Source organism: Copadichromis virginalis, linkage group LG1, assembly GCF_057382275.1.
Source record: "Copadichromis virginalis isolate Kocher_CV1m ecotype Utaka linkage group LG1, C_Virginalis_male_GT1.1, whole genome shotgun sequence".
Taxonomy (NCBI): Eukaryota; Metazoa; Chordata; class Actinopteri; order Cichliformes; family Cichlidae; genus Copadichromis; species Copadichromis virginalis.
This window is the reverse complement of record NC_140618.1, coordinates 8,283,382-8,311,272: the sequence shown is the minus strand read 5'-3', so window position 1 is coordinate 8,311,272 and position 27,891 is coordinate 8,283,382. Positions and strand designations below refer to the sequence as shown.

The 27,891-nt window shown below is 37.8% G+C and overlaps 2 protein-coding genes across 2 annotated transcripts in view; one reads left to right on the top strand and one right to left on the bottom strand.

Moving 5' to 3' along the window:
* Window positions 1–232: 232 nt before the first annotated feature.
* On the top strand, window positions 233–16,070 carry LOC146718275 (semaphorin-7A-like). The gene is made up of 14 exons (XM_085443467.1): window positions 233–611; window positions 2,776–2,903; window positions 3,018–3,056; window positions 3,157–3,255; window positions 3,545–3,632; window positions 3,897–4,004; window positions 4,103–4,245; window positions 4,348–4,526; window positions 5,050–5,155; window positions 5,586–5,781; window positions 6,966–7,081; window positions 7,308–7,453; window positions 10,942–10,997; window positions 13,227–16,070. Exons 1-14 carry the CDS (start codon window positions 515–517, stop codon window positions 13,595–13,597), a joined length of 1,872 nt encoding a protein of 623 aa, XP_085299593.1. The 5' UTR covers window positions 233–514; the 3' UTR covers window positions 13,598–16,070.
* Window positions 16,071–20,075: 4,005 nt separating this feature from the next.
* The window catches only part of LOC146718274 (AT-rich interactive domain-containing protein 3B), a 57,512-nt gene continuing 49,696 nt past the window's right edge, over window positions 20,076–27,891 (bottom strand). Inside the window, exons 6-9 of the mRNA XM_085443280.1 lie at window positions 27,532–27,791; window positions 24,921–25,193; window positions 24,063–24,155; window positions 20,076–22,877 (exon numbers count right to left, since the gene is read on the bottom strand). Coding sequence (XP_085299406.1) covers window positions 22,675–22,877; window positions 24,063–24,155; window positions 24,921–25,193; window positions 27,532–27,791 — 829 coding nt within the window. The 3' untranslated portion in view covers window positions 20,076–22,674. The remainder of the gene's footprint in view (window positions 22,878–24,062; window positions 24,156–24,920; window positions 25,194–27,531; window positions 27,792–27,891) is intronic.

Genomic DNA, 27,891 nt, shown 5'->3' with positions numbered 1-27,891 from the left:
CTTGTACAAAAGTCAAGACAGCTTAACATAAATTGTATTGCACCATCAGTATTATGAAAATACATCTTCTGTAGAAAGTTACATACCTTGCTGGGAGGAATAAAATCAAAATGTTCCCACACAGGGGAGGACATCCTCCTCTTCTTAGCTGGCTCCATTCTCTCCTGACTTTCTCTCCTCACTCTCATAAACCTCCAAACTGTCTCCAAACTCTCACTAACCGCAACTCTCCATCAAACACCCACATTTTGAATGAAGTCTGGGGGGTCTATATCGCTGTCATATCTCGTGGCAAAGTTCGAACCACTTCATGAACCAGTCACGTGGTACAGCCGGGCAGCGAGGCTTCGGACGTCATCATTTTCAGCTCCTCCCATAAATGAAGCAAGCCTCGATACGCGCATCCGGAAACGCCCCCTCCATTACTCGACACGAGCTTCGAAGCCTCGATACAGAACGTCACATCACTAACTATTAGATCCATCTTATAATATCGTGCCTGGAGATCTGGAAGATGAGGTTCTCATTAGTGGCATGTCTATTTTTTTTACACATTTGTTGTCTGGCTGTGGGAAACGATCGTTCTCCGAGGATGATATTCACAGAGAAAGGTAGGAAATGTTTTTTTTTTCTCTTTTTAGCTAAGATAAAACATAGTGTAAACATGAGTCATAAAGCCGAAAATCGGGAAAATCTTCTCAATCATGTTAAGTGACTTCCTGGCATACTTTACGTCTATTAAAGTCTATAGTCTATGACTATAATCAATATGAATCATTGTGATTCAGGACAAAAACACGACATATTCCTTTCAAAAGTACAGTAGATATTATTCAATCCCGTTAAAGTGTGTGTCCACCATACATATGGCTCAGAAGATCATCATTGCCTAATAATCTCTGACGCTATATAGAAAAAAAATGCACATAAATGTATATTTTTACATTATTGGGGGGCTACATAAGCAATCACTTGATGACAGCGCCCCCAGCAATGTCTCCGTATTATGAGAATAGTTTGCACTTTTGGGATGTTTCAGGTAAAGTGTGTTTTAAGTCTCCAACACTGATACTTGTCATGAAATATCTTCATGTTCGTCTCTCCAGCTGTTGCAAAAAAAGTCTTATTTAATAATGATAAGGCACACTGTTAACATAACATTAGAATACAATGTCAGAATATAATACTAAAACTGCATTATTATTACTACCTATGCTAAAGTTATCTTTAGGGACGATATGATGAAATTTAGGGGGTGGTTGTGCACCCCTAAAAAAGGGTCTACACGTGGCTTTGGATGGACAGACGTTAAGTTTCCTGGTTTTTTCAGAAAGACTCCTACGCTGTTCAGTTTTAGGCCCCCTGTTCTTTAGTTTTTTCTTCTATACTTGCAAATAACACCTGGAATGCTATGTTAACATGTAAAGAGAATCTTTACACAGATGTTTTAGGCTCTTCTGAGTCAAACTTGAGGAACGTCTGGCTGTTTTTGAACAGCTGCAGACATCATTGTATACCACGAAGTTGCTCAATCGTGGTAAAGCCAAAGCCATGTTGATACATTTCCTTCTTATCTATGTAAGTTGCTATCACTTGCTGCTTATGCTGGGTGCCCAAATTCTACAACTTGGTCGGACATCAAAGTCTTATTTGCTTCCTGTTTATGGGACAAGTGTGTTTGAGCCCAAAGCACTTATAAAGAATTCTGTAGCTGCAGAGTGCAAATTGTGTTACTAAGCTGGACTTTGACAATGTTCTTTGTTTGTTCTAATTTCCTATATTTATGTGTTGTTGCTTTAATTTATATTTTCATAACATTGTTTGCTGGTCAAGTGTCCCATGAAATAAAGAGTTGCATCCATTTAAAGAAATGTTTAAAAGGTTCTATGTACAAAGGAAGGCATGTAAAAGAATAAAGACGTTAGGGTTTCAATTAGTGGAAGTTTAATTATTGACTTTTTCACCACGTTTTGACACTTACACTGAATTCCATTTAGCTTCTCCAGTTTCAGGGGTTTGATAGAGTTCATACTGGGTTTAGCTAATTAATATATTATATAATATTAACATTTATATCATTTTATTTCGTATGAGACCATTGCTCTTTTGATTACATTTTTCAGAAAGCCCCGTCATTGCTGCAGGTAGAAGAAGTAATTTAGCTTATAAAGCACACTGACTTTCTCAGTAAAAGTGTGCAAACCAAAAAATTGCTTCAGTCAGTTGATTAACATCAGGTCAACGCCCTGTACTTTCAGTAAGCACTAACATCTGCTGATGTGTACTTTTCTTCTCAGATTACAAAAGTAATAGTTTGAAACAAAAAGAAAACCTTCACCTTTAAACACAGAATAAACGTAATATTTATAACTAAAAGCTTATATTAGCAAGTTTATTACAGTAAAAACCTAAAACTCTCACATTCTGATTTCTGTAATGTGGGTGAGGGCGTAACAAAGTAACAAAAATGGATCCCCAAAGGGTTTAGGATTCATTCTCAGGATGACGGGAAAAAAATAATTAAAAACAAAAAATATATGACTTTAGTGGCAGCACTATACTACATAAATGGGTTAACTGTTGAGCCTCATTGTGGTACATGCTATAGATATTGGGAGATGTTCCAGGCAGGACCAGACGGACTGAGAACAGGTTATTCATGTATAAACATGTGTACAGTAACATTTTGTCCTTGTGCTGTGCTTGGCAATTTTACATCATTGGCTGTGTTTATCCTTTAATATATGTTTGTTTGTTTTTTATTCTTAATTCTAGAAGCTGCAATGAATAGGTTAGATCTTCCTCATGATCCACCGGTGCGGATTTTTCTAAAAGAGCAACCGGACACTGTCTTAGCTGTTGGAAAAACATACCTGAATACCTACATTAAAAACCAGAAAAAGGTAGAACATAGCTGTATAATCACACTAAATTAATGTATTGAATGCTCTGAAATAAATGGATCTTCATATTAATATCATGGGAAAGTAATAGTCATGCATTATGTATTTCCACAGAATCAAAGACGTATGCGGTTGGAGAATTGCAACAGTGATGTAAGTAAGCAGTGAACAGATAAACAGAGCAAAATTAAGTAGTTTGTTAAATTGTATTGTTTGAACACTCAAAAAATCTAACAACAATCTTGTTATTTAGGATTGCAGCTATAACATCACTTTGGCCCACCTTATGGAAGATGCTAACCAGTTGTTTGTGTGTGGAACCACTGACGATGAAACAGTTTGCTGTAACTCGGTAGGACAGAGTACTGTGACAGAGAACTGATATAATACTGGGAACTGGTAGTTGTGTTGTTTCTGCTCAGGGTTGATACTAAGCGAAGCTACTTCTGGTTTAATTGAAACAGCCCTCTTCTGCAAACAAAGCAAATACATCACAGCACTTCCTGTTTAGCCATATTTGTTTTTGCTTTATAATTTTTTGAACTATCTGTTAGATACAGGGTGTTGGCTATACATGTTTATCATCTGTGATGTACATTAGTTGGGATAAATTAAGATAAACTGCTCTTTCTTTTTAATAGAATTTGGCAGAGCAGTCACCGATATGCAAGGATATAAAAGATATAAGCTCATTTAACATAAATGAGGGTGACCTGTCGGCCCTTGCAGGTGAGTTTTTTACACACAAGATGCTTTTGAATAAATCTGCTGATGAATCCCTCCTTCCTCATTCACCTTTTTCTATGAGTCTGTAATTTTAATCCTTCTTGTGTGTTTACAGAAAGTCTGTACTTTTGTCAAAACTACTAACATCTTTTATTTAAATCAGTCCCTTTTAAAGGTTGCTTCTTCTCCCTATTACTATAATATTGAACTAGTTTCTCCCTGTTTGTACATCCCTATAAAACGTCAATTTGCCACTGTTTGTTCCAGAATCTGAACAAAGTACAGATCTCTACATAACACGCTCTGGATCTGATGAATCTGTTGGCATTCACAAATTTGGTAAAGCAGAAGTGGGGCCAAAGAACCACCATAAAGGTATTTTCATAAAGTTAGAGCCACAGAGACCTTATTTAGTGAAATCACATCACTATGAATGTTTGGAGACAAATAAATATTTCTCTTTCAATGTTTAGAGCAGCATTATGTAGGATTGGTGCTCAGCAAACGTGAAGAGGAGCCCTCCCAGAACAGAGTTTATGGCTTTTATAAGGAGAAAACCGAAGACACTGGACTGTTCAGTGAAATGTGGCTCCCCTTTGTGACCCAGGTTTGCATGGTAAGACCAAAATAGTTTGAAAATTTGTATTAAGTGCCACCAACAATAAAAAATAAATAAATAAACATAAATACATAATGATTGACTGTCCATTGCTTCTAGACAGATGTTGGTGGTCCTAAGAACAACTTGCAGTTTACTTGGACATCCCAGATGAATGCCAGGCTCTTCTGTGGAGATCAGGAGAGAAAACAGCATTTCTCTGAGCTGGTGGATGTTTCCACTGTGGATGCAGATCGATGGCAGGATACAAAGATCTATGCACTCTTTAGAAATGAATGGTAGGACTATTATCATTGATTTTGATGCTTCTACTCTATCATAGTTAATATATGTCATTATTATGGTAATATTATTCACATTTCTACATTTGATTTAACATGAAATAATAGTTATAATACAGTTATTGTCTGTTTTTATGACTCAGTGTTTGTGTAACTGAGTCATGTGCTGTTTTATTTTTCAAAATATGATCATGACTGGTTTAACATCACATGGATGTTAAACCAGTAACCAAAGGTTTAAACCAGAATGATTTGGCTGCTTGATTTGGAATTTTTACACAGAAGTAAAACACAGGAACTTGGGAAAATTGTAATAGAAAAAAATGCCACCCTCATAGTGCTTTTATGATTTAACTTAGATTTATTTGGTCAGGTGACACTTTATGTCCTCTGTAGTTTTAAGCCATGTTCTGTTTATTTTTCCCCTTTTTTCAGTCTGTATGGTCAGCTGTTTTTGTTTTTCCAGCCATTTTGCTTTAAATGTGTCAGACAAACCTGCTGACTATGAGTCTCCCTGCAGGGGGATGAGTGCTGTCTGTGTCTACACGATTGAAGACATCAACAAAATCTTCGAAAACTCTCCTTTCAATGGCTACAAAAAAGACCAAATGGACAGACCAAGGACGGTATGAGACATTTAAACTGGTCTGAAGAGAAAAGTGTAACAAACAGTGCCACTACACAAAGATTCATGTATTTTATGGCTGATATCTTTCAAACCAACTGCGTAATTATACTTAAAAGCACAAAGTGGCCTGATCTTTTTAGCTATATCTTTTGGTAAACACAGGCCTCATTAAATTGCCAAATAAATCGAGTGTATTAAACTTGTTTGAAACAAGTAACTAAGTAACTTGGAAATTAGAGACATGATTTTCTCCTAATTCACTGATCCTATAACAGCTTTTGAATTTTAAATGGTTACTCCGACAGCATTATCAGAGTAAAGTTTTCATATGCAGCAAGAGAAAACAAAAGGCTTCACATCTTCAAGGGGTAAATGGGGCCACACGTGGTATGAAGCTCTATTAAATAGAGCACTTTTTTCTTCTTCAGTGCGCTCCTGATAGCTCCAAGCTTTCAGTGGACACCCTGAAGAAGATTGAAAAGACTTCAGAGATGGAGCAGTTGGTTCATCCTGTCGGCAACCCTGGCCTTCTTTTCTTTAATCATCACAACTATACCCACATCCAAGTTGACAGTAAACCAAACAGCAGAAGTAGTAATCAGAACGTCATCTTCCTGTCTTTAAGTGAGTAAAAAAAAATCTAAATGATAAAATACTAAATGTTAAGAAGAATGTTCTGTGTGTTTGTCTACAGTGGAAGGTGAGTAGAAACAGGACATAATATTAAAGTAGTCATTACTAGTATATGTCTAGTAAAATAAGGCACACATCGGAACAGACTGAGTGGGACTGGGTTGTAATGAAGAGGAATTATTTACTAAAGGGCAAACGTAGGTGGGTGGTGTAACCTGCAAAACCAGAAACCGAAAGTTTCCTGTATGATCACACCTGCTGGGGTCTTCACACAAAGGTGACAAGTAGAAGAACAGGTGTGGCACAATCTGAATGTAACATAAAACTCCCAGATATAAACTTCCTCTTTTTCCTTTTTTATGTTGACATAACAGGCTTTTTGTCACGGTACTGGGTCGTGTGACCCAGTGTTTGAGTTTTATGTATTTTTTGTATTCATTTTCAATCTAGTTAAATTCTAGGTTGCTGTTCAGACCTTATTTCTTAGTTATTTCTGTCATCTCCGCCTGTACTCAGTCTCCCTGGTTCCTGCATCTACGTTTCATGTCTATGCGGTTAAGTTCATGTCATGTTTAATCTCCATGTCTATGTCTCCGTGTTTCCTGTTTTATTCTGTAAGAGTCTGGTGTTCTTTGTTCATTGTAGTTAGTATTACTCTCCTCTGTATTGTCATTATGTTTCATTTGAGTCAGCTGTGTTCTCATGTGTCTTCCACTTCCACCACACACACTCTCCACACGGTCTGCCCCCGCTGGCCCTGACACTTTTTTGGTTTTCCTTTTACTCCAGTTCCCCTTAAAATAACATGTTGAGTCAACGCACGCTGTTTGTACTTTGACCTCCGTGACTACTAAGTCAGCCTTTTCTAAATATGATCAGAAGAGTATTAAAGTATGTGATGAGTTAGATGTGACTGTTGAATGACTACCCCACAGGCTACTATACAGAGTGGATTGCGCCTTGTGATGTGTGTGGTGCTGAGATCACAGTTAGTCACTGGTTAACAAATTTATTTGATGAGTTTATACAGGTTCTGAAGACAAAATGTAGTATCATATAAGGTAACAGATCCAGAGAGTGAGTGGGATGGCAGAGGTGGGTTAGAGTGGTTAGACAGTTTTTCACTGTTAGTCATTTCCTCCCTCACCCCTCACCCCCATTGTGTCTTTCCACAGATAATGGAGGGATTCATAAGGTGCTGCAGAATGAAAGTCACACCTTTGTAATTGCTGAGTATCAACCATTCAAACAAAAAGCACACGTTCTCAGCATCATCCTTCAGTCTACCTTTGTGAGTAACAATGATCACTGTGTAACCAATGTCCCAATCAAACCACAAAGATTACTCATATGGAATAAATGGTTTTTGTGGACGAAAGGGGAAAAATTAACAATTTTATCTCCTAAAGAATCTACTGTAGCATCTAATCAATAACTTTGAAATCATTTCAATCTTTTTTTCCAATGAATTTTACGAAAAAGCCCAGTACATTAAGAAAACCTGTCCATCATTACAGAAAAAGCTGTATGTGAATGATGGAAGACAACTGGTCCAACTTGATGTAGCAGACTGTTCCCAGTATGGAGATACCTGCCAGGACTGTATGTTATCCAGAGATCCTTACTGTGGCTGGGATGGCACCCAGTGCATACGTGACACAAAGTAAGACCTCAGAGCTTTATGGAACTCGTATCTATAAAATATGAAGAATAATTCTTCACAGCCAACAATTGCATTAAATATTTCCAACAGTAAATTAAAATAAGTGTTTATCCTAATTTGAGGTAAGTCATCCAAGCGAACAACAAGTCAGCTTCACAGTTGTGTTGAATGCTTTTCCTTCCCTAAACAGAAATATGAAATATGTTCATTTTTTATATTCATGTTTAGTCACATTAATTTTCTTTGCCTATGCTGGTATGTTTCTTTGCCCATTACTACTGCTGCTGCTGGTCAACAGTCAAAAGGCAATAAAAGCAGAATCAGGACTGTTTATTAATACCAACATTACTAATACCAAATATGACCATGTAAAAACATGGTCATATTTATACAAACATTACTCCGTAGTATTTAAACACTCATTAGTGTACCTTTTGAATCATACACAGGTTTGATTCAGATACTACAAAGTCGTGCTCGCACGCCCCGAAGAGTATAAATGATTATGCAACATCATTAGTGTACTTTTTGCCTTGTGCCACCTGACAAAGCTCGACAGATGAGTCATTGCAAACTTAATCCAGCAACACTCGGGAATTACAATGTCCCGTAAATCATGTTGTCACAATATTTCAGCACATATTGACACTTGGAGCCGTTTGTGAATTTGTCCTACTGTAGCTCTACTGCTTTATGAAAGACTAGTGTTCTGTGTACCGATCAGGTATCAGCCAACAGGTGACTTTTGTTCAACTGAGAAAATATTAACATAAATAACCAAGAAAATCACGAGTATATTTTGTATATTACTCATAGATTAAAGAGCACATATACCAAAACAAGATAATGTGCATTAAATTGAGCAAATTTCATTTACATAGTGCCAGTTCACAAAAGAGAGTGATCTCAATGCATTTTATATTGTATGGTCTTAGACACTACTAGAGTTAGAGATAGCATAGAGAAACATAGAAGAACAACAAAGAATGTCTAAGGAGCTTGGAAAGAAAAGTGTCTGGAATTTCTTGAAGACGTTTCACCTCTCATCCGAGAAGCTTCTTCAGTTCTAGGGTCAAATGGTGGAGAGTCACAGATTTAAGCCCTGTGGGAGTGTCCCCCAAAGAGGGACAAAAGGACCCCCTATAGATCCTCTACCTAATCACATGAGCCAATGTGCGAAAACGGGTGTAGGTCACAATCAGCCAAGGTTTCGGGTGAGCTCATTGTGAAACCTAGCCCCACCCTATCTTGTGATTTCCTGAGGTCAGATGGCCCAGGATGTGAGTGGGCGTTAAGGCGTCTGGGAAGGGATCTCAAAACTGGATTATAGATGGCAGAGAGTTGGTGTCGTAAGCCACCACCTCTGTTCAAAGATGGTCACTCACAGTGGACATAAATGGCCTCTTTTTTATCATTAGGGGGTTATTTTGTCCCTCTTGGGGAGATACTCCTACAGGGTTTAAATGTGGGGCTCTCCACCATTTGACCCTAGAACTGAAGAAGCTTCTCGGATGAGAGGTGAAACATCTTCAAGCAACGTAAAGAAGTCCAGATGCTTTTCTTTCCAAGCTCTTTAGACTACAATGACCTGGATGACTGAGAACCTTCACAGACAACAACAAAGAATATAACTGCCAACTCCAGGCAGTTTAATTGGACCAGTAACCACAAATCAGTTATATGCAGCCATGTGTCAAGACATTTTGCTTTAGTCGAGTACAGGATATTGTGTCACATGTATGCAATAAGAATTTTGGCAACTAAACAGTACCTGAGCTCTAAGAATATGTCAGTTTCCATGTCTACAGTGTGCATGTGTCTACCTTAGTATGAGTAACGCATATTTCATTGGTGGGTGATTGCAAGATTCCCTCCAGATGCCTGCAGGCCCTCCAGTCTGTTGTGACTTTCCAGACTTGTCTGTGCACACACTGGCAGACTCAGACTGAAAAAAACAAGAATATTTCCCTGCACACCTTGCAAGGACTGAATACCTGGATTCAGATGGATATCTATATTAGTTCGTGACATTTTCTTGAACATCAAGATAGCGTGCACTAATTTCCCCTTTTTTTTCTCCAACTTGATTAAGATGCATTTGTGAAGATATGATGCAAAATGTCATGTTTTTCCCTGTTTTGCAATGTTAGTCCTTCCAAAAATTCCTGGATCCAAGCCTCATTCTAGTCATGCATTTTTCATGCAAATCAGTCCACAGATGAACTAATAACATTGTCACATTGATCAGGGTAACAAATCCTTTTCTCTGTGGTCCACAGCCCTGCTCATCCATGAGCGTAATCCTGATCATTTGCATGGCTCAATGAAAGTAATGCTATTGTTAATCTTATTATTAAGCACAGCAATTCAGAAATGGCACTAGGTTTGTACACTTAGAAATGCGTTGCTGTAAAAAAATGTGTGATTTTGTTTTTCACATTCAGCAGCTGTTATCTTTCAGGAAATGCGGGTTTAAAAAAGCATACTACGCAAACTATCAAGGAAATTACGTTTTTCAACATAAGTCTGATAATGACACGAGAATTTTTTTCATTCTAAAGAGATGTGTTCACTTAAACTTTCCCAACATTTTTCTTCTCACATGGCAATTTGTTAATTTCTGTAAATACCTTTATAGGAACTATATTGAACTATATCAATGCACTGGTATTTTCATTCTCACTTTGTGATTCTAGTTTTGTTCCACAGAAATTTGACTTGAAGATGAAATTTACCTCTTAAAAGGGAAGGCACCTTTAACTGTAAATGGGAACATTTACACAACATTATAGTGAAAAGAGAACAGGGTCTAGTGAGGTAAAATTAGTGCTACTCAAACCTCAACCAACAAACTTACAAACACAACCACACTGCATGCAAAAGTACAGCTGGGTTTTTGCAGCTCCACACATGCAGATGATTTTTTCGTTTTATGTGGGAGATTACTAACCGCTAAGGATCTTTTTCTCTGATAAAATGTTGTCAAGGTTCACTTCATATTAATCCTCCACTTATGAAAAGATCAGGCTAAGTTGCCCACAGATGGGGAGAAATCCCTTTTTCTTGACAGTTAAGAGGGATAACAAATTTCAGAATATTAGTAATAGTAAAACTCCTAAAAACTCCAAACCATGTAGATGTGGAAGCTCTCTTGGAGCACATTTATGAGTGGGGACAGTACTATATGTTGTAATGTTACAGTTATTGAATCATTCCACTTTTTTTCTTTTGATCTGTTTAGATTTCCTTTTGCTTCAAAATCCCAGTACAGTCAAAGAGTGTTGTGTGAATGAAAAATACTGAAGTTGGTATTGACTATCTTACACAATACCAAAAATTATTTTCTAATCAAAGATGTTTTAGTTAGAAAACAATATACACAGATCAAAACTTTCCACTGGTTCCAGTAACATGTACATTTTTTTAAATCGATTGTTAAGCATAATCATTCCATACGGCCTAATTTACTCATACATTATCTTTTTCAGGGGGAGCTGGCATGATGCAGCCACTGGGGACCTTTCCGTCTGTAATGAGCACAATGGTATTTAAATTCATTTCAGTTTTACTTTACTGCATAATGCCTATTCACAACAAAACTAATCTTGGGACACTTTAAGGTGAAGACCCTGCATAGCAGAGGAAAAACCCAAAGATCAAACGATAGTCTATGAACAATCATAGAAGGAATTGTTTAAATATTTTGGGGGTATTTGAATTTTATTTTCCTGTATTCCGAACACAAGAGCTATTAGATGCACCACAAAACAATACAGTGCTGTATACACTGGTAGTTGGTACTTTCTTAGCTGAAAATTACCCAAATGTATCCTCTCCCTTTCTTATCTTTTGTGATGCTAGTTCAGAAACCTAATACAAAAACTAAACACAGTTTGTGAGGCCTGTTAGTGTTATCATTAACTGTCCTTTAACTGTTTATATATTTATCTGATATTTAAGAAATACACTATTGGCTTTATCATATAATATAAATGTATTATTTTTTATTAGGTAGTCTAAAAAGCTAAGATTGAGTAAAAGGGCCATTTTAGCTGTAGCCCAGGAGACTGCATGATCGTAATTTCCTACTATTTTCAGTCTTTGGTTCACTTGAATAGATTTGAATGGTTTGCCATTCAAAATAATCTTTATTTAATTTTTACCAGATCATGAAGAAGCCCTTCAGTTCAGTTTCTCTTCCTCTATTATAAAACTGACTGATAAAGAAATGCCTGGTGTCATAACAGTAATTATCAAACGTACATGTAAAAAAAATTTTTAAATGTGGTTAATTATTAACTAACTTGACAAACTCTCACAAAGAGCTGAGTCAATGCAGTTGAGCAGTAAAGTCTGTTGACTGGCATTAGAGGAAAAATGGCTAAAATGTGGATTGTTTAAATGCAGAATGGACAGCATGAAAGAAAAATAAGGATTTTTTTTTATCTTATATTGGTGTGAATTGTGTAAAGAGCAAAATAAGTGAATGGAAAAATATCACAATACACTTATACATAATTCAATTATAGGTAGGAAACTGATCTCTTATAAAGTTATAAAAGTCTTTGCAAAATATACTGTGTAGATGTATGAGCATATGCAAGCGCATAAAGACCCCGCTCTCGCTTCCTCTGTGGTTTCCGTTAGTAACCCATGGCGCTGTTTCCTCATATACAAAGCAAAAACAAAAAAAATCAACAGCAGCAACACAAGTAACACAAGCTCTGTCTATACACTAATCAAACATTTCAAATACGGCAAAATGTATGTTAAAAGGATAAATTAATACACTCGCAGCACATTTTTGAGTGACATATTTCAGAAAACCTACACAAGTAATGTAACACACAAATTTTCCAGCAAATTGATGCAAACCGCAAATTCAAGACAGAACCAGAAACCAGTTACCACCAGCCAATAAGACTCATTTGAATAGCTTGGTAGGTGAGAGTGTGCACATTGTATTCCTCCATATGCAAGGGGGATTCAAACGCACAGCAGACAGCATAGCCTTTATTCATCATAGTTTAGCTTCCTGTCTCGCCAAATAGGTCACACGTTAAGGGGAACAAAAACTAGATTTGTTTCTTCTTATAGCTGTGCATCTGTATGCCACACGCTTCTGCAATGATACTCATCATTGGTGCCATCTGTGGTCAAATGTGCTTCAGTTTTAATCTTATCAACATCTTAAGATCATGTTTATCTGAGTTACTAAAAAAAGTTTTTATTCCACAACTTGTGCTTTCATCATTACAAACATTTACCCTTTAAAATTTAAATAATTTACATTAATAATATCTCATAGTAATCCTTTTATGTTTATTTGCATATGATATAGTTCTTCTATTTTATTCTGTTATTCTTTATAAATACTTCCAACCCTTATAGCTGATCAACTTCCTCTTTTAACTTGAAGGCTTTAAAAGGAGAAGTTCTCTTATGCTTTATATTCTATAATTAACAACTGAAACACTTACACACCATTAGGTATTTGTTGAGCTGACTGCAGTGGAAAACTCAAATGCATAAATAGACACAATGTCAGCTTTACACTATGTAAACAATGATTGTTAAAATATACAACCGCATTTTCTCTGTTGTTTGCTTTAAAGCTACATTGCCCTTGGTCCTTATATGAACATTCACCTGAGGGAAGGAAACCAGTTTGATTTAGGTTAACTACACTACATTTGAAATCTGACTGGTTTAAAAATAAACAGACAAAACGAAAAGCAGAACTGAAGTTGTCCCTCTTCTGTTGTTTCCACAGCATCAAATTATACAGGTGACCCAGTCCCAGTCCCACGTTACTCAAAGTATTTCCTTCAATGCCCAGTGTCATCCCGTCATGCTCAGTACAGTTGGCAGCACGATGAAAACTCTACAGCCTGTAGCTCGGAGAAAGAGCAGTGCCTTTATCTGATTGACAACATGGACAGTGAGTGCAAGGGAACTTACAAATGTATATCACAGGAGATGGGTTACAGTAAAGTCCTGGTACAGTACGAACTACAGGTGGAGAATGACGCGAAGACCCAACAGTACCAACAACTGTGGCCGAATAAGGCAGAGGGCCGAAAGACAAGCCCAGTGATCTGGGTTTGTGTAATGATGGCTCTGATTAAGAGTTTGTCCTTTTAGTTCCTCAGTGATGTAAGTTAGAGGCTGAATCTGTGATTGTCTAAAATCCGAAATTTGTTACAATTACTGTTTTTTCAGTGACATTTATTGTTTCTTTCCTTCCATTAATTAACTGCACTTCCAACATCTGTGTAAACATCTGTAACAGCTGTGGCTCAGACAGGTAATGCAAGCCATTCGCGTTATTTTGTTTGGTTTTTCCAGTGCAATATCAACTCTCTGCAATATATGTCGTTTTTTTTAAACAAATAATGACCTTATGAATTGTATGAAAATGTAAACATTCTTTTAACTCTTTCTTTACAAATTGCTAAGAAGCCCTTATGTGTTTTGAAAAGACTGCCAGTGTTTTAGAGCATTTTTATTCATGCACGTGTTGCATTATGAAACTTTCTATTTCTAATCTTTACTGTTATTGACGTGCTGTGAAAAAATATTTGGCCCCTTTCTGATTTTTTTAAGTTTTTTGTGAAAAAGTAACTGGTTCTGCCAACCTTTGCAGCAAGAACTGAAATCAAGTAATTGCAATAATTGGCAATCACATCACTGTAGAGACATTTTTGACCATTCTTTTTTGCATAATTGTTTTAAATCAGACACATTATTTTGTGGAGTGGCCTTGAGCCAATCACAGAGGAATTTGCTAGTGTGTTTCTGATCATTCTCCTGCTGCATAACCCAAGTGCACCTGAGCTTCCGGTTACTAATTTATGGCCTTACATTCTCCTCCAGGATCCTCTGGTAGAGATCAGAATTCATGGTTCTGTTATGGCTAGTCCCCAGACAATCACACTTCCCACCACTATGTTGTTTCTCAGCTGTGTCTTTAGATTGTGGCCTGATGGGTTGCTTTTTGAGATCTGTTAGCTGCTTCTCTTTGTCAGACAGGCTCTATTTAAGTGAACCTTTGTCTAAAGTTTGTTTGATGATCTGAAACATTTAAGTGTGACGAATGTGGAAGTGAATACTTTTTCACAGCACTGAATGTTACATTGGTTTCCTGTAATGTGAAATTTTATCTGAATGTATGTTTCGCACTTTAAAAAATCCTGTCATGTCTGCTACCTCAAGCGTTAGATTTCACAAGACTGAGACCCTGTGTCAGTTTTAACATTCACACATCTTTTGTTAATAGCAGCTATTGTTGAAGGCTGTTTCTGCATCAACACATTTTTTTGTCCCTCAGGTTTCAAATTGCAAATAAGTTGCTGCACTGCCAAATACTTGAGCTGACAGTACAAAGTACAAATGCCAAATTAATTTTATTAGATCTTTTGTTCTGTGATGCCTAGCAAAATACAGGAGAGAATACAGTGTGTTATTAAATTCATGCTGTGCTGCAAAATTACCAAAATACTCACTTTCTGATTTCTAATTTGGCCCAACACAGCAAGCTTTTCCACATTTAGTAATCGCAGGCCATAAATTATTTGTAGTTAATTATATTTCATTTGTTTGCTTTTATCTTTTTTGTATTTATTTTTTTTGATCAGTGGTTTTATTTTGCTTATTTTAAACTTGCACTTCGGTCGGCCTTGTTACCTTTAAATATGCCAACCTTAATGAAATTGACCACTGGGTGGATGGATGTGTGGGGCTGTTTGTAGATGGAGGTTGTGAATGCAATACAGGGTTGTGTCTGTGCATATGTGTGTGTGTTTTCATGCAAATCTTTCATAATCTATTCAGTATCAGTGAATTTCACTTTTGAACTTTGAGCTTTTGAACTGATCTGTACGTTTAAAAAAACATACATAAGCAAATCTTATATAGTGTACATAGTTTTTCCATATAAGGATAATTCTTTTTTATGCCACAGCTTCCTTCCTTTTTTTATACCGAGTTTAGTTCGTCAAAACCTGACTAAATCTTTAAAAAGAGAATAGCTGCCACCATGAATCATTTCCATGTTTCAGTCTCAGAGGAACTGTGATATTTACCTTCCTTAAAACATACCTGTATTGAAAAAGCACACACACACAGTTTATAAGTAATTAACTTTTATACCAGAAGTTGCATACGAAAGTTGAATGTACATATTGTAATGCTACACACCAGTTATTGAATGTTCCGCCTGAGTATTTTCAATGTCATCATTATGACACTGTGAAACTTAACGTGACATTCTGACTGGGAAAAAGTTACTCTAGAAAAAATGCCAGCCAATGAGAATACAATCATAGGGTAGTGAAGCCTGTTCTGCAGACACTGAATGGGGGTCCCGGTCACAGAAGGCTGGAACCTATCCCAGCTGTAAAACAGTGAGAGACGGGGTGCACCCTGGACAGGTTGTCAGTCTGTTGCAGTAATGGCGATCATAATAAACAAAGTGACTGTAAAATATTATCATTATACCATATTATTCTACCTTGTACAACGTGGTGTTGTTCATTCTGTTCCATGTTTTAGATTTCACAAGCTCTATTTAGCAGCTGGACATTGATTGGAGACTGAAGTGCTAATTTTAAATTAGGACCAAAAAAGACCAGTTCCCTCTACTTCCTGATTTCTAGTGTGTGAATGTGTTTATAGTGGTGTGTGTGTGTGTGTTTTCTGACTTGCAAAGTGGCAGCAATTTTGTACATATTCAAAATATGTATTTTTTTTACAAGCAGTCCTGGTAGGTGTAGTCTTTTTCTTTCAACAGCCTTGCCACGTGCTAGGTTAATTCATTTTTGTGTTGCATTGTTGTTGTTGCTGTTGTTTTTTTAATATATATATATATATATATATATATATATATATATATATATATATATATATATATATATATATATATATATTGCTTGTTGTTTTAGCTGCACCCACGCTAATATTGTTCTGTGTGAAAAAGACAAATAAAACAGCTGTCCAGACAGCAAATTTTGTGGTCACACTGGTCCTTCTGTGGGTGCAAAGGTGCAGGGGGCCACATTTGTGTTGTGCTCTGTTTTCCCCTACCATGCTGTAACAGTGAGCATCATGATATATTTAATAGGGTTTAAAACTAGAGATGGAGACAAAGTCATTAGGACGGTAATCCGTAAAATCAACAGAGCTGTGGACATGTTTAAGATTACTATAGAACCACTTTTTTTTGCAACCATAGGAGTCACTCCTTTGTTCTGGGCATTACTAATAATTAAGGTTTTTTTTCTGCTTTTCAGCCCTGAAAAATATGTTCATATGTTTCTGTATAGTGGTGTGAAAAAGTGTTTCCCCCCTTCCTGATTTTTTTGTATGTTTGTCACACAAATATACAAAAGTTTACACAAGTTAACATGAAATGCAGTTTCTAAATGAAAGTGTTTATTATTAAGGGGAAGGACATGAAATTTCAAAGCTACATGGCTCTGTGTGAAAAAGTGGTTGCTTCCTAAATCTAATAACTGGTTGGGCCACCCTTAGCAGCAACAGCTGCAATCAAGTGTTTGTGATTACTGGCAATGAGTCTTTTACAGCACTGTGGAAGAATTTTAGGCCACTCATCTTTGCAGAATTGTTATAATCCAGCCACAATAGAGGGTTTTAAAGTGTGAACTGCCTATTTAAGGTCATGCCACAGCATCTCAATTGGCTTCAGGTCAGGACTTCGACTAGGCCATTTCAAGTAATGACATGGGGATCTGAAATGTGACAAATATGCAAATAAAAAAAAAAAAGGAACCATGAAAGTGGCAAACACTTTTCACATCTCCATATGTATGCACCATTGACTATTTATATCAGTCTATGACACATACTATAAAGTGTAAAAGTCGAGCACAGATCAAAGTGCTGCTTTTGAAGGGCTGAATAAATTGACTCAGGAAGAGTTTAAGAACTTCAAGACTGGAGACACAGTTTGGGGGCAGACTGGAGAGGGCAGACTGCCCCCAAACTGTGGATCTGATGGTGCAGCATCATCCCCAACATGCTGTGTACATCACCATAGAGATTTTAAGGGGCCATCAACAGGAACGATCTGCCTGAGCATCTGTCAGTTATTAACATGAGAGCTCTGATATAACCAGGTCCTCCTTCATTGCGGCTCCACCTACATAACGTCACCTTCTCAGTTCCCACAGCTCCACGTTCATCAACTCAAAATACAAATTCATGTTTGCTTGTTAATGATCAATAAACTTGTTTTGTGTTTTTTTTTTTAAGTCTATGAAACACACTGGGCTGATGGAAAGATAAGAATTGTTACTGCTTGTATTACATTATTTCCTGAACACAATGTTCCTGGAACTTGCTGGTTTGCAAGTGTTGTGTCTTCATAGTCCCTTAAGAAACCAATAACAACTCACACTGCTAAACCAAAGATTTCAGTCTTGAGACATAGTACTGTGCAAAAACCTTGAGCCACCTCGCATTTATTTCTATTTTGCTAGTAAAAAGAGGAAATACAATAGGTGCAGCTATTTATTTAAATGTGTAAGCATATATGAAAATACAATATATAAGACATAAAACAGAGTGTGTAGAATTCTATATTTGATATTACTACATACATTAATTCTTCCAAATAGTCTGAACTCTCTCAAGCAAGCCTTTGTATAATTTGTTTAAGTTGTCTTCAGAAATGTTCTCCAGGCTTCTCGAAGGACATTCAACGCTAGTCTTTGGAGGCCTGCTGACTTTTATTCCATTTGCTGTCAAGATCACACAGTGCCTGAATAATAGTGAGGCAAAAGCTTGCTTTTACTTTTACATCCCTACTGCCACTGGCTGAAATGCAGGCCCAAGCCATGACACGGCCTCCAATGTGTTTTACAGTTCAAATCAAAAATTTAACATTTGCATATTCTTGATTCCACATGACCTGCTGTCTTTCAAAATCTTGAAGATCACCTAAGAAAACAAGAACAACAAAGAAGACACCCTAGCCATTTAGTGAAGCAAAGTATAAAGAAACAAAGGGTGACTCGACACTTTTGCACAATACTGTACTTCTTGGTATTGGTATTGAAATGACTTAACCTAATAAGGACTGTTTACGAAGAGAAAGTTAGCTTTACTGGAAATTAACTTGAAGGATTGTAAAAATGCTTTTCAATATTTAAGCTTCAAGGCAAAAATGTACAATAAGCCCCCCCAAGAGTGTTGATTGCATGTTAGTGTGTTCCTATATGGTGATCTCAGATGAAAAAGGGGGAAAGAAAGCAACTAACCAACACACAGGGACATAGGATATAAAGTAAAACTTTATCATGACATACAAGTTAAAAGCCCTGAGAACCATATCTTTATATTAACTGATATGAACAAAACTGAATGTGTGAAAACCACTTTAGAAAAGTGCTCCTCATAAATACAATCAGCACAAACCAGTTTTTACAAGCATTCATGTTTTGTCCTATTTTTTGTTTGCTTTAATCAAAGAGAAAACTATAATATCAGTAATATCATTATTATCATGTCCATAATAATAATAACAGTACAAAAATATGCACAAACCCCACAGTTGAATTAATATACGGAGCATTGTACAAGCCAAAAACAACATAAAATTGATAAATGAGGTATTCAATAACCACTTGCATATGCACCTGTTTGTACACAGATCAGGTTAGTTTTTAAACAATTTAAAATTGAACTGACTCCAAAATCAAAAGGTTCCGCATACTTCCAACTTCACAGCTTCCTGAGTAACGAGACCTTGCCATAATGCAGTTATTGACGACAAAAAGAAAAAGAAAAGAGACACCAAATCCAAAGTAGCATTCTGTGAAGTGACCGCAGCTTCTATCAGCATTTATCCCTCAATGCAGCTTCAACATCGTATGCAACACTGAATGCAGCTCCCTGCCCTGAGGTAATGTGGTATGAAGAAGTGGAGGGGGGGCACACACACTCACTCACACTCCACACATGGATGCAGGTATACAGGCACAACACATTATACATAATGCACCTATCCATACAAGTGGCAAGTGACAGGAGCCTTGAAAGACAGTGACCAGAGTGGTTGCCGGGTTGAAGCAAACACTGAGGAAGAAAAGTGACCCTTTACTCAGTCTATGAGGAACCACCAAAAATGCCCTTCAACCTCGGAACAAACCGGAACTGTACGAGTATATAGCAGAAAAATGTGGATAAACCTTATCTACTTAAATATTTCTTAAAAGTCATTTTTCACCTCCTCATTCAGCATTAAAAAAAAAAAAAAATTCACCAGTGGCGCCACCTGCAGTGCCTTTAATGTTATTACTTACTCAATATACTGCACCTGCTTGCACACACACACAAACACACTAATGTACAAAGGCAGTGAAGCTACATCATCAAACAGTCATTGCTTAGAATGAGCACAAGAAACAGAAAGAATGGACTTGGAAAACAGAAAATATTTTAGTGGCAGCCTAAATAATGCAGATTGTTACTAAAAGCAAGGTCCACCAGGAAAAGGGAAAAAACAAATAAATATCAAAACTCACTTGATAACACAAGAAACTGAGGGATAACTTGTGTCTAACGTGTGATTTTTAAAATAAAATTTAAAAAAAAAGGGGGGGGGGGGGGGGGCAGCAAAACGATTAAGCCTGAAGAGAAAAACTTTCATAGGGAAGCCTGCATGGACTGCATCTCACCAGCAACTAATTTTAAGGCAGCATCTATACTCCTCACCTTTTATAAAATACAGTTATGTGTCATACAAGGTTGCGAAGGCTATACTGACAGACTAACAGCGCAGTTCTCAAAGGTTCTTAAACCCTGACCTGCGATCTGCACTGCAAAACCTGACACATAATTGCTAAAATACAATCTAAGAAAAGCAACAAAGCTGCCCACCTCAGACCACACTAGGCGTAAAAAGGTCTAAACAGTTAAAATGCCTTACATTCAACACAAGTAAAGCTAGAAAATGTTGTTCTTTTGTGGGGTTTCAATGCTTTTAAAAAAATCTTTAAAGGGAGAAAAGCATCCTACAATAACATGTTCATCATAATCAAGCTGTGCCTGGGGTAAATTGATAAAAGAAAATGCGGGCTACTGTCCACATTGTCTGTGAGGGACTGCACAAACAGGTTAAACAAACTATTCAAATGCAACTGTTAATGAGGCCACTGTATCCGGCCTTCAGTTTTAAATAATGGAATCTGTTAAAAGGGTCGAATATGCCCACCTGTACAAGTCATGTAATTGGGTTTTCAGTCTTTACAGTTTTAAATGCACTTTCCACTAACTAATTGTGAAAAAAAACCTCACAGTCAGTTTGAAAGAGTCTGAAAGAGACACCTTTTGCAGTCCAACACAGACCTGCTTGCTGTGCATCAGCATCCTGTTAGCAGGATTGTACAAAGAGTTCATAAGGACTGACTGTGCTAGTCTTTGGTATGTAGCTGTGCAATAACCAGAGGATGGAGGTGTAAAAAAAAACAAACACTGGTCACATGATTGTTCAAATGCATATCGTGATTTTGCCATTGTCACAAAAAAGATGCAATTTCAACATACACAGTCAAACTTAAGGTTGTTTTCTTACCCCTATGGAAACACCATTGGTTTTTTTTTTTGTTTTGTTTTTTTAAGAAAGAAAATTAACATGTCAATGAAAAAATAACTTGTCTGTTCCTCTCTGCTGAAAAAGCACCTCAGATATATCATTCTTCTCAGACAACCTGATGAACCTAAAAAAGGGGGAAAAAAACAAAAAACAAAGAAGAAGCAAGCATGAAACACGTTCTACAAGTAAATACAGGAGAAATATATCAAGCCCATCCCACTTCTTTGTCCCCAAAAACCACCAGCAGTGTGACAGCACGTCCATAACAGTTTCAGTTCACGTAGGATTCGGGGCGTCAAGTCTCGATGGCTTCACAGCCTTTTGAGGTATGTAGTGTTACTCTCCTTTTCAGAGAGTCTGATGAGGTATTTTTGAAACAGTCACATAGGCTTGTGCATTCTTCACGTATTAATCCTCTTTTTTTGTGTCTTTTTAAACTGACAGTGATTCCTTGCAGTTGTCACATTGCTTTTCCTGAGAGAGACGCTGCCCCCCCTCCCCAAAGCAGAGAGGCCAATGTGTGGTCAGAGATGACGATGCCACCCAACTCGACATTCAGCTGGAGGAAGGATGCACACAAAAAAATAAAAATAGGGGAACAACAAACTCAAATCTGGTCTGCAGGAGCTAGGAATGCCTCAGTATTACCTCTCTGTACCGCTATGGGTGAAACACAAATCGCAAGCTCTAACGGGCCTGTTACTGTTAACCCAACTTTGTGCGCGCACGTGGAGCTGAAACTACTTAAACTTTAGCTTTGCAACCTTTCTAATGGACTTCTCAAGAGCTCAACTGAGGGCAGCTGAAAGGATGAAATGAGGTATTTAATCTGCTGATCTACAGTATCAGATCATCACCAGTTTGACGCCACAGCACGTTGAAGACACCTGAGCAGCCCCAGTTGGAGGCCCATCACTGTGAGGGGGGGTGCTCTGTACACAGGTTTCCACTGGTGACAGTTACCCAACTTCCCCTGATTGCAACTAGGTCAAAAAGAATATAAAAATAAAGTTGATTCAGGTTAAATATACTACAGCTCCTGAGGTAAAGACACCACTGCAGGTTATTTGATTTGAGGTATGTAAAAGGAGAAAAACTAAAAAAAAAAAAAAAAAAAAAAACTAAAAAAAAATCATTCTAAAACACAAAATCAAAAAAGACAACAAAATGGCAACAAACAAACAAAATGTTCTAAGATAAAACTTTTCAAGTTCGGTTGTGACTACACCTGTCAGTGGGTTTTGGCTGAGCTGATTGTGTTTAGCATGTCGATTAGGATTAACAAGTATATATATGTGATGTGTGTCTGTGCATGATGTGGTTGTAGTGTTGTGTTCCTATGTGTATGTGCGTGCATGTGTGTGTGTGTGTGTGTGTGTGTGTGTGTGTGTGTGTGTGTGTTAGATCAAAATAAAATGCATAGCAATTTATTTTGGATATATCATTAAATTTTCAGGCTCTGTGTTCATGATTGGACAGCCAAGACAGGTTGATGAGGTATTTGTTGTGCAACAGTTTCTTTTCGGTTTCTTATTGTACTGTATATTCATGCTGGGCCTCCTGCAGGAGCAGAGGCCTGGGGAGAAGGTACAAAGGGCAGCCTGAGTTAGGGTGACCCGGTGGGGGTCGGCTCAGCCGAGCCGGGACCCTTGGAGGAGGAGGAGGATGCGGGGCTGAGGCTCTGGGCCTGAGGTGCGGAAAAACCAAAGCTTGCGCTGGTTCCAGCAGGGGAGGCTGAAACAGCAGTAGCAGTAGCAGCAGACACAGATGGCCCCGGGGCCCCACCAGACTTCTGGGCGAACAGGGTTCCTAAAGAAAAAGGAGAAATGTCATTAGTTAAAAATGAACATTGATGCTTGAATCCTTCCAGAGGTTAAGCAAAATAAATTTACCTAATCCCACCCTCGTATCTACTCCAGTTAATTTCGGTGTACCCCAAGGCTCTGTCCTGGGTCCTTTACTTTTTATCATCTATCTCCTACCCCTAGGTAATATTTTTAGGAAGCATAACATCCAGTTTCACTGCTACGCAGATGACACCCAGCTCTACCTATCCTCCAAACCCACAGCTACTCTCCCACCCACATCCATTTCTGACTGTTTAAGTGAAATCAAGGTCTGGTTTACTCACAACTTTCTTAAACTTAATGGCAATAAAACAGAATTCATTTTAACAGGCACCAGATCAAAACTGACTACAGTTCCAACCAGTCTTTCGTTATCCATTGATAACTCTGTTGTCACACCCTCCCCTCAGGTTAAGAGTCTTTGTGTCATCCTCGATAGCACTCTGTCCTTCACAGCACATATAAATAATATCACTCGGTCTTCCTACTTTCATCTCCGTAATATTAACCGTCTTCGTTCCTCACTCACACCACACAGTACCGCCATACTTGTCAATGCTCTTGTCACATCTCGTCTGTAATTCTCTTCTCTATGGTTTACCTCATAAATCCCTCCATAAACTGCAGTTGGTTCAAAATACAGCTGCTCGTATTATTTCCAGAACTAGATCCACTGAACATATAACACCTGTTCTTAAACAGCTCCATTGGCTCCCAATTCACCTCCGTGTCAATTTCAAGATCCTGTTCCTCACTTTCAAAGCGCTTCATAACCTTACTCCCCCATATCTATCCGATCTTCTCCATACATACTCACCCCTTCGTACACTCCGCTCTTCTTCAGCTTCCCTTCTGTCAGTTCCACCTGCTCGCCTGACTACCATGGGACTCAGAGCCTTTAGTTGTTCTGCCCCGAGACTTTGGATGCACTTCCACTTGCTCTACGGACCACACACTGTCTCACCACTTTTAAATCACTACTCAAAACCCATCTGTTTAGAATTGCACCTGATCTGTCATATTGTTTATGTGTTACTGTAAGGTGACCTTGAGGGTCTGAAAGGCGCCTATAAATAAAATGTATTATTATTATTATTATTATTATTATTATTATTATTATTATTATTATTATTATTATTATACACACCTGAGTAGATTGTGCCATTGACCTCTACTGAGACAGTAATGCTGGAATTTCCATTGGTTGAGATACTCAGAGACATGTCTTGCTGCTTCTCTTCTGAAAAACATAAATAAGAGTGGAGAGATTATTTTTGTGTATTTTCTTTCTTGATAATTTCACCATTAATACATAATATGTATTTAGTCAGTTTCTTGACCCTTGACCCATGACAGTTTATGCTAAACTACACAACTAATGTGCATGATGACAGAATTATTTCCATGGTCAAGAAAAACAATTTAACAACATCTAACCAAGGGAAGAGCACTGTCAGCTATTCCTGAAATACATGAAATTATTCAAATAATTACAGAATAGAATGTATGCAGATTTCTGCAAACTCTTGCTGCAGCTTAAAACATATTAACTGATGGGCTTTGGTAAATCGGTTGCAGCTACATGCTCTGCAACGGAAAACACATTTGTTTTTGGCAGAAGAGTTAGCCTGGTAGGTTTGATGAGAACAAGAAACGAGCTCAGGTTTCCCCACAGAAAGAAAAAATTTAAGCAGTGAAAATATGTTAACAATATCTTACACTTAAAGATTTTTTTCTGTTGGCTAATGCATGCTTTGCTACCAATCCCATGTACAGCAATAGGTTTGGGTCCATGATAGCAGCATGCTCTTTAGAGATATCCAGACTTTGGAGAATATTGGTGGATATTCACCACAAACATTCACCAAAGTTTACAGATGTCTCAAAACACACTAAAACTGTGATTCCATGATATGATACCTCTAACTTCAATAGAAAAACAAACACTGTATTTCATTTCCAGGTTTTTTTTAGACATAATCTCAACAAACTTCTCAACACTGACCTCTGGTAGGCATAGCAGGGGCTCCCAGACGCAGGTTCATAGGCATTTGGGAAGCCATGGCCAGTAGATTATGTTGGAAAGCCTGCTGCATCAGGCGCTGCTGCTCTTCTGCCAGGCGGGCCATCTTCCTCTCTGGCCCCTCTCCACCACCAGTCTCCAGCTTTTCTCTAAGCTGCTCCAGTGTGGCAGCCCTGGCCAAGCCAGCAACCTGCTGCTGACCCAGAGCCAGCGCCATGGAAGGTCTTGCAGCCATAATCGGTGGGGTCAGATCATCTGGAGGAAAAATGGAAGTTTAGTCTGAATAAGTCAAAAGGAGTGATTCGTGATTCTGTGTAACTTGAAAACTGAAATGCATGAATCTATCGAGGTGAATGTGAAAGGTTATCAGTCCTACCTAATGGGAGCTATAATAGTAAAGCCCACACCTTGATTGGACAAGTGGGTATATGTACTATCCATAGTACTATACTAAACCCAGTACTTAAGGGTTTTTTTTCTACTATAGAAAAGCTGATATGAAGGACCTCAATGTTTTTGCTCAGCCAAATGATTCCAATTTTGTATTTAGGCAACATACATCAGAATGGATGGAAAAACAAAAGTGTGAGGTCTGTGTGTTGGCAAAACAAAACAAAACAAAAATATGTATATGGTTTCTTGCTCTCAGACAAAAGGTAAGCTGGCAACTGGAACTACAAATTTTAATGAAATGATCACAAATGATTATTATGTTTCAAGAAAGGCTTATGTGAGTGCTGTGTGAAAGAGCCTCAAATTCTGCAAGACACCAGAGTTTAGACAAGCCCCAAATGTATCTGTCAAGAAGATCCACAATTTCTAAGTGAAGTAGGGAGACATCTGGTTTTAGGTTACATGTATCATTTCCTTTTCTGGGGCAGTGAAGATAGTACGCAACATCTGAGTAACTGTTATACTGAAATGTCTCCTATTCACAGCCGAATTATAGTAACCCAATCACCCCTATCGGCATGCGTTTCACAGTGGCTACAAGCAGGCAGCATTACTTCACACAATGGGACACTTGAACTACAACATATACAGGTTACCCAGGACTGAACTTTTCTAAAGAGAGGCGCTGGTAACACAACACAAATACTCCGGTAACTTGGTGTTTCACCAGCAAAAACAAATATATACAACAGCCAGAAACTTGTAGGCCCTGACTACGCTTACTCCACAAATGGAGTTGTGTTGATAAATCATGTTTATTCTTTTTATGTGTGCAAGTTAAAGTTATCCACATAAGTTTGCATTATTTCTAAAACATGTTATTTTGTGAAGATTAAAGACTTTGGACTATAAGTACAGGGGTACTACAAGGGTTATTCTCTATAAAATAAAATAAAATAAAATAAAATAAAATAAAATAATCACAGGGAAACAACCTTAAAATAACACCACCACTTCCCAGAAACACAACCTCTAAAAAACCATGGAAAACTCAGTATAGGTTACGGTTATATTTTACTAGTATGTATATCTATCTCCAAAAAAGTTGCATTTTGTGTGAGAAATGTTTAGCTGAACAGCAGAAAAAACAGACTGAATGTCAGATTTTTGCAGAAGACAAGCAAAATTTGTGTCTGAAACTTTATGCTGGACTCCTTTACATTTTTTAACAAATGCATTTGGCTGTGTTTTGGTTCAGATTGTAATGAAAGCAGTATAAGTACACAAAAAGAGAAACAAAGAAGAAACTGCAAGCCTTCTACATGTCTCTAAAACGTTTTGATTAAACTGATCTTTAGCCATCTGATTTAATTTCTGTTGTTATAAATATTTTTTAACGCACTGATTTATAACAAAGTAGAACTGGTTTGTAGCTACATCCAATATATGAGTCAAAATCCTTTTTTTTTTAAATTAAAGCACAGATTCTGCTGGGGTTCACAACTGAGTCGCACACCAACAAAGTTAAAGTAACTTCAGAAAAGATAGCAGTGTAATGACAGTTATCAACCAGATCCCAACTATGTGGACTAAAGGCAAAGTTCACAAAGTGTCCCCAACTATGTTATTAAGCCGTAATAAAGGTGAGGGCCTCGATAGCCTGAGGCAGAATTGGTTCCACCCAGATAACTCCATACATATACAAAGACATGAACACTAAAAATGCACAAACACACAGGGACACACACGGAAGCAGACACTCACATTCACATGGATATTTGACAAAAACAGACCACAATGCTACGAAGTGTCAGGCACCATATGTAGGGAAAAGTCCTCATCAAATTACTAAAACCGGAGCCGTTCCTGTAGCTAATGTTTTATTTTATGGTTTATCAATTGTTTTCACAGGTGTAGTTTTTCAAAACTGCAACAGAGGGCAGCATTTCTCTACAATCTCTTTCAAGTTCTTAACAAGCAGCACCCAGCTATAGTAACCAGTATGAAGTTTCTGATATGAACATTTACTTAGTTCATTGTGGCCTTAATTGATCCAAAGGACCTTTAGACTAACACACAGTATATACATCTGAGAGCTGCCAGATAGGCAACAGAAAGTAAACCCCACTTCTATTTATTAACCAAAGGGCATAGATCAGATTCTGGTGTTTTCTTTAACCTCAAGCTTTCAAACACGTACCTTTCTTCAAAGAGGGTCCCGGTGAGGCCTGAAGGCCATTGATAGCTACTGAGGCCCCCGCTCCCAGACTGGAAAGGTGCATCTTTGGGGGTGAGAGGATGTGGGGAGCAGTGCTGGGAGAGGGAGAAAAGCGGAAGAGGCTGCTGCTGTAGGACGGACGGCGACCCTCACGTCGGTTACTATCGATGGCAGCCTGAAGCTCGCCTGGGGAGCTGAGGCCTTTCCTCTCACACTCATACGGGTACAGGTATTTCATGTACCTTAAGGAAAACGCAAAGCACAGTAACACGTGAGATCACGACAGAAAGATTTGCACAGAAAATATCAGAAATAATATTGTAATATTTGACTACATCAAAA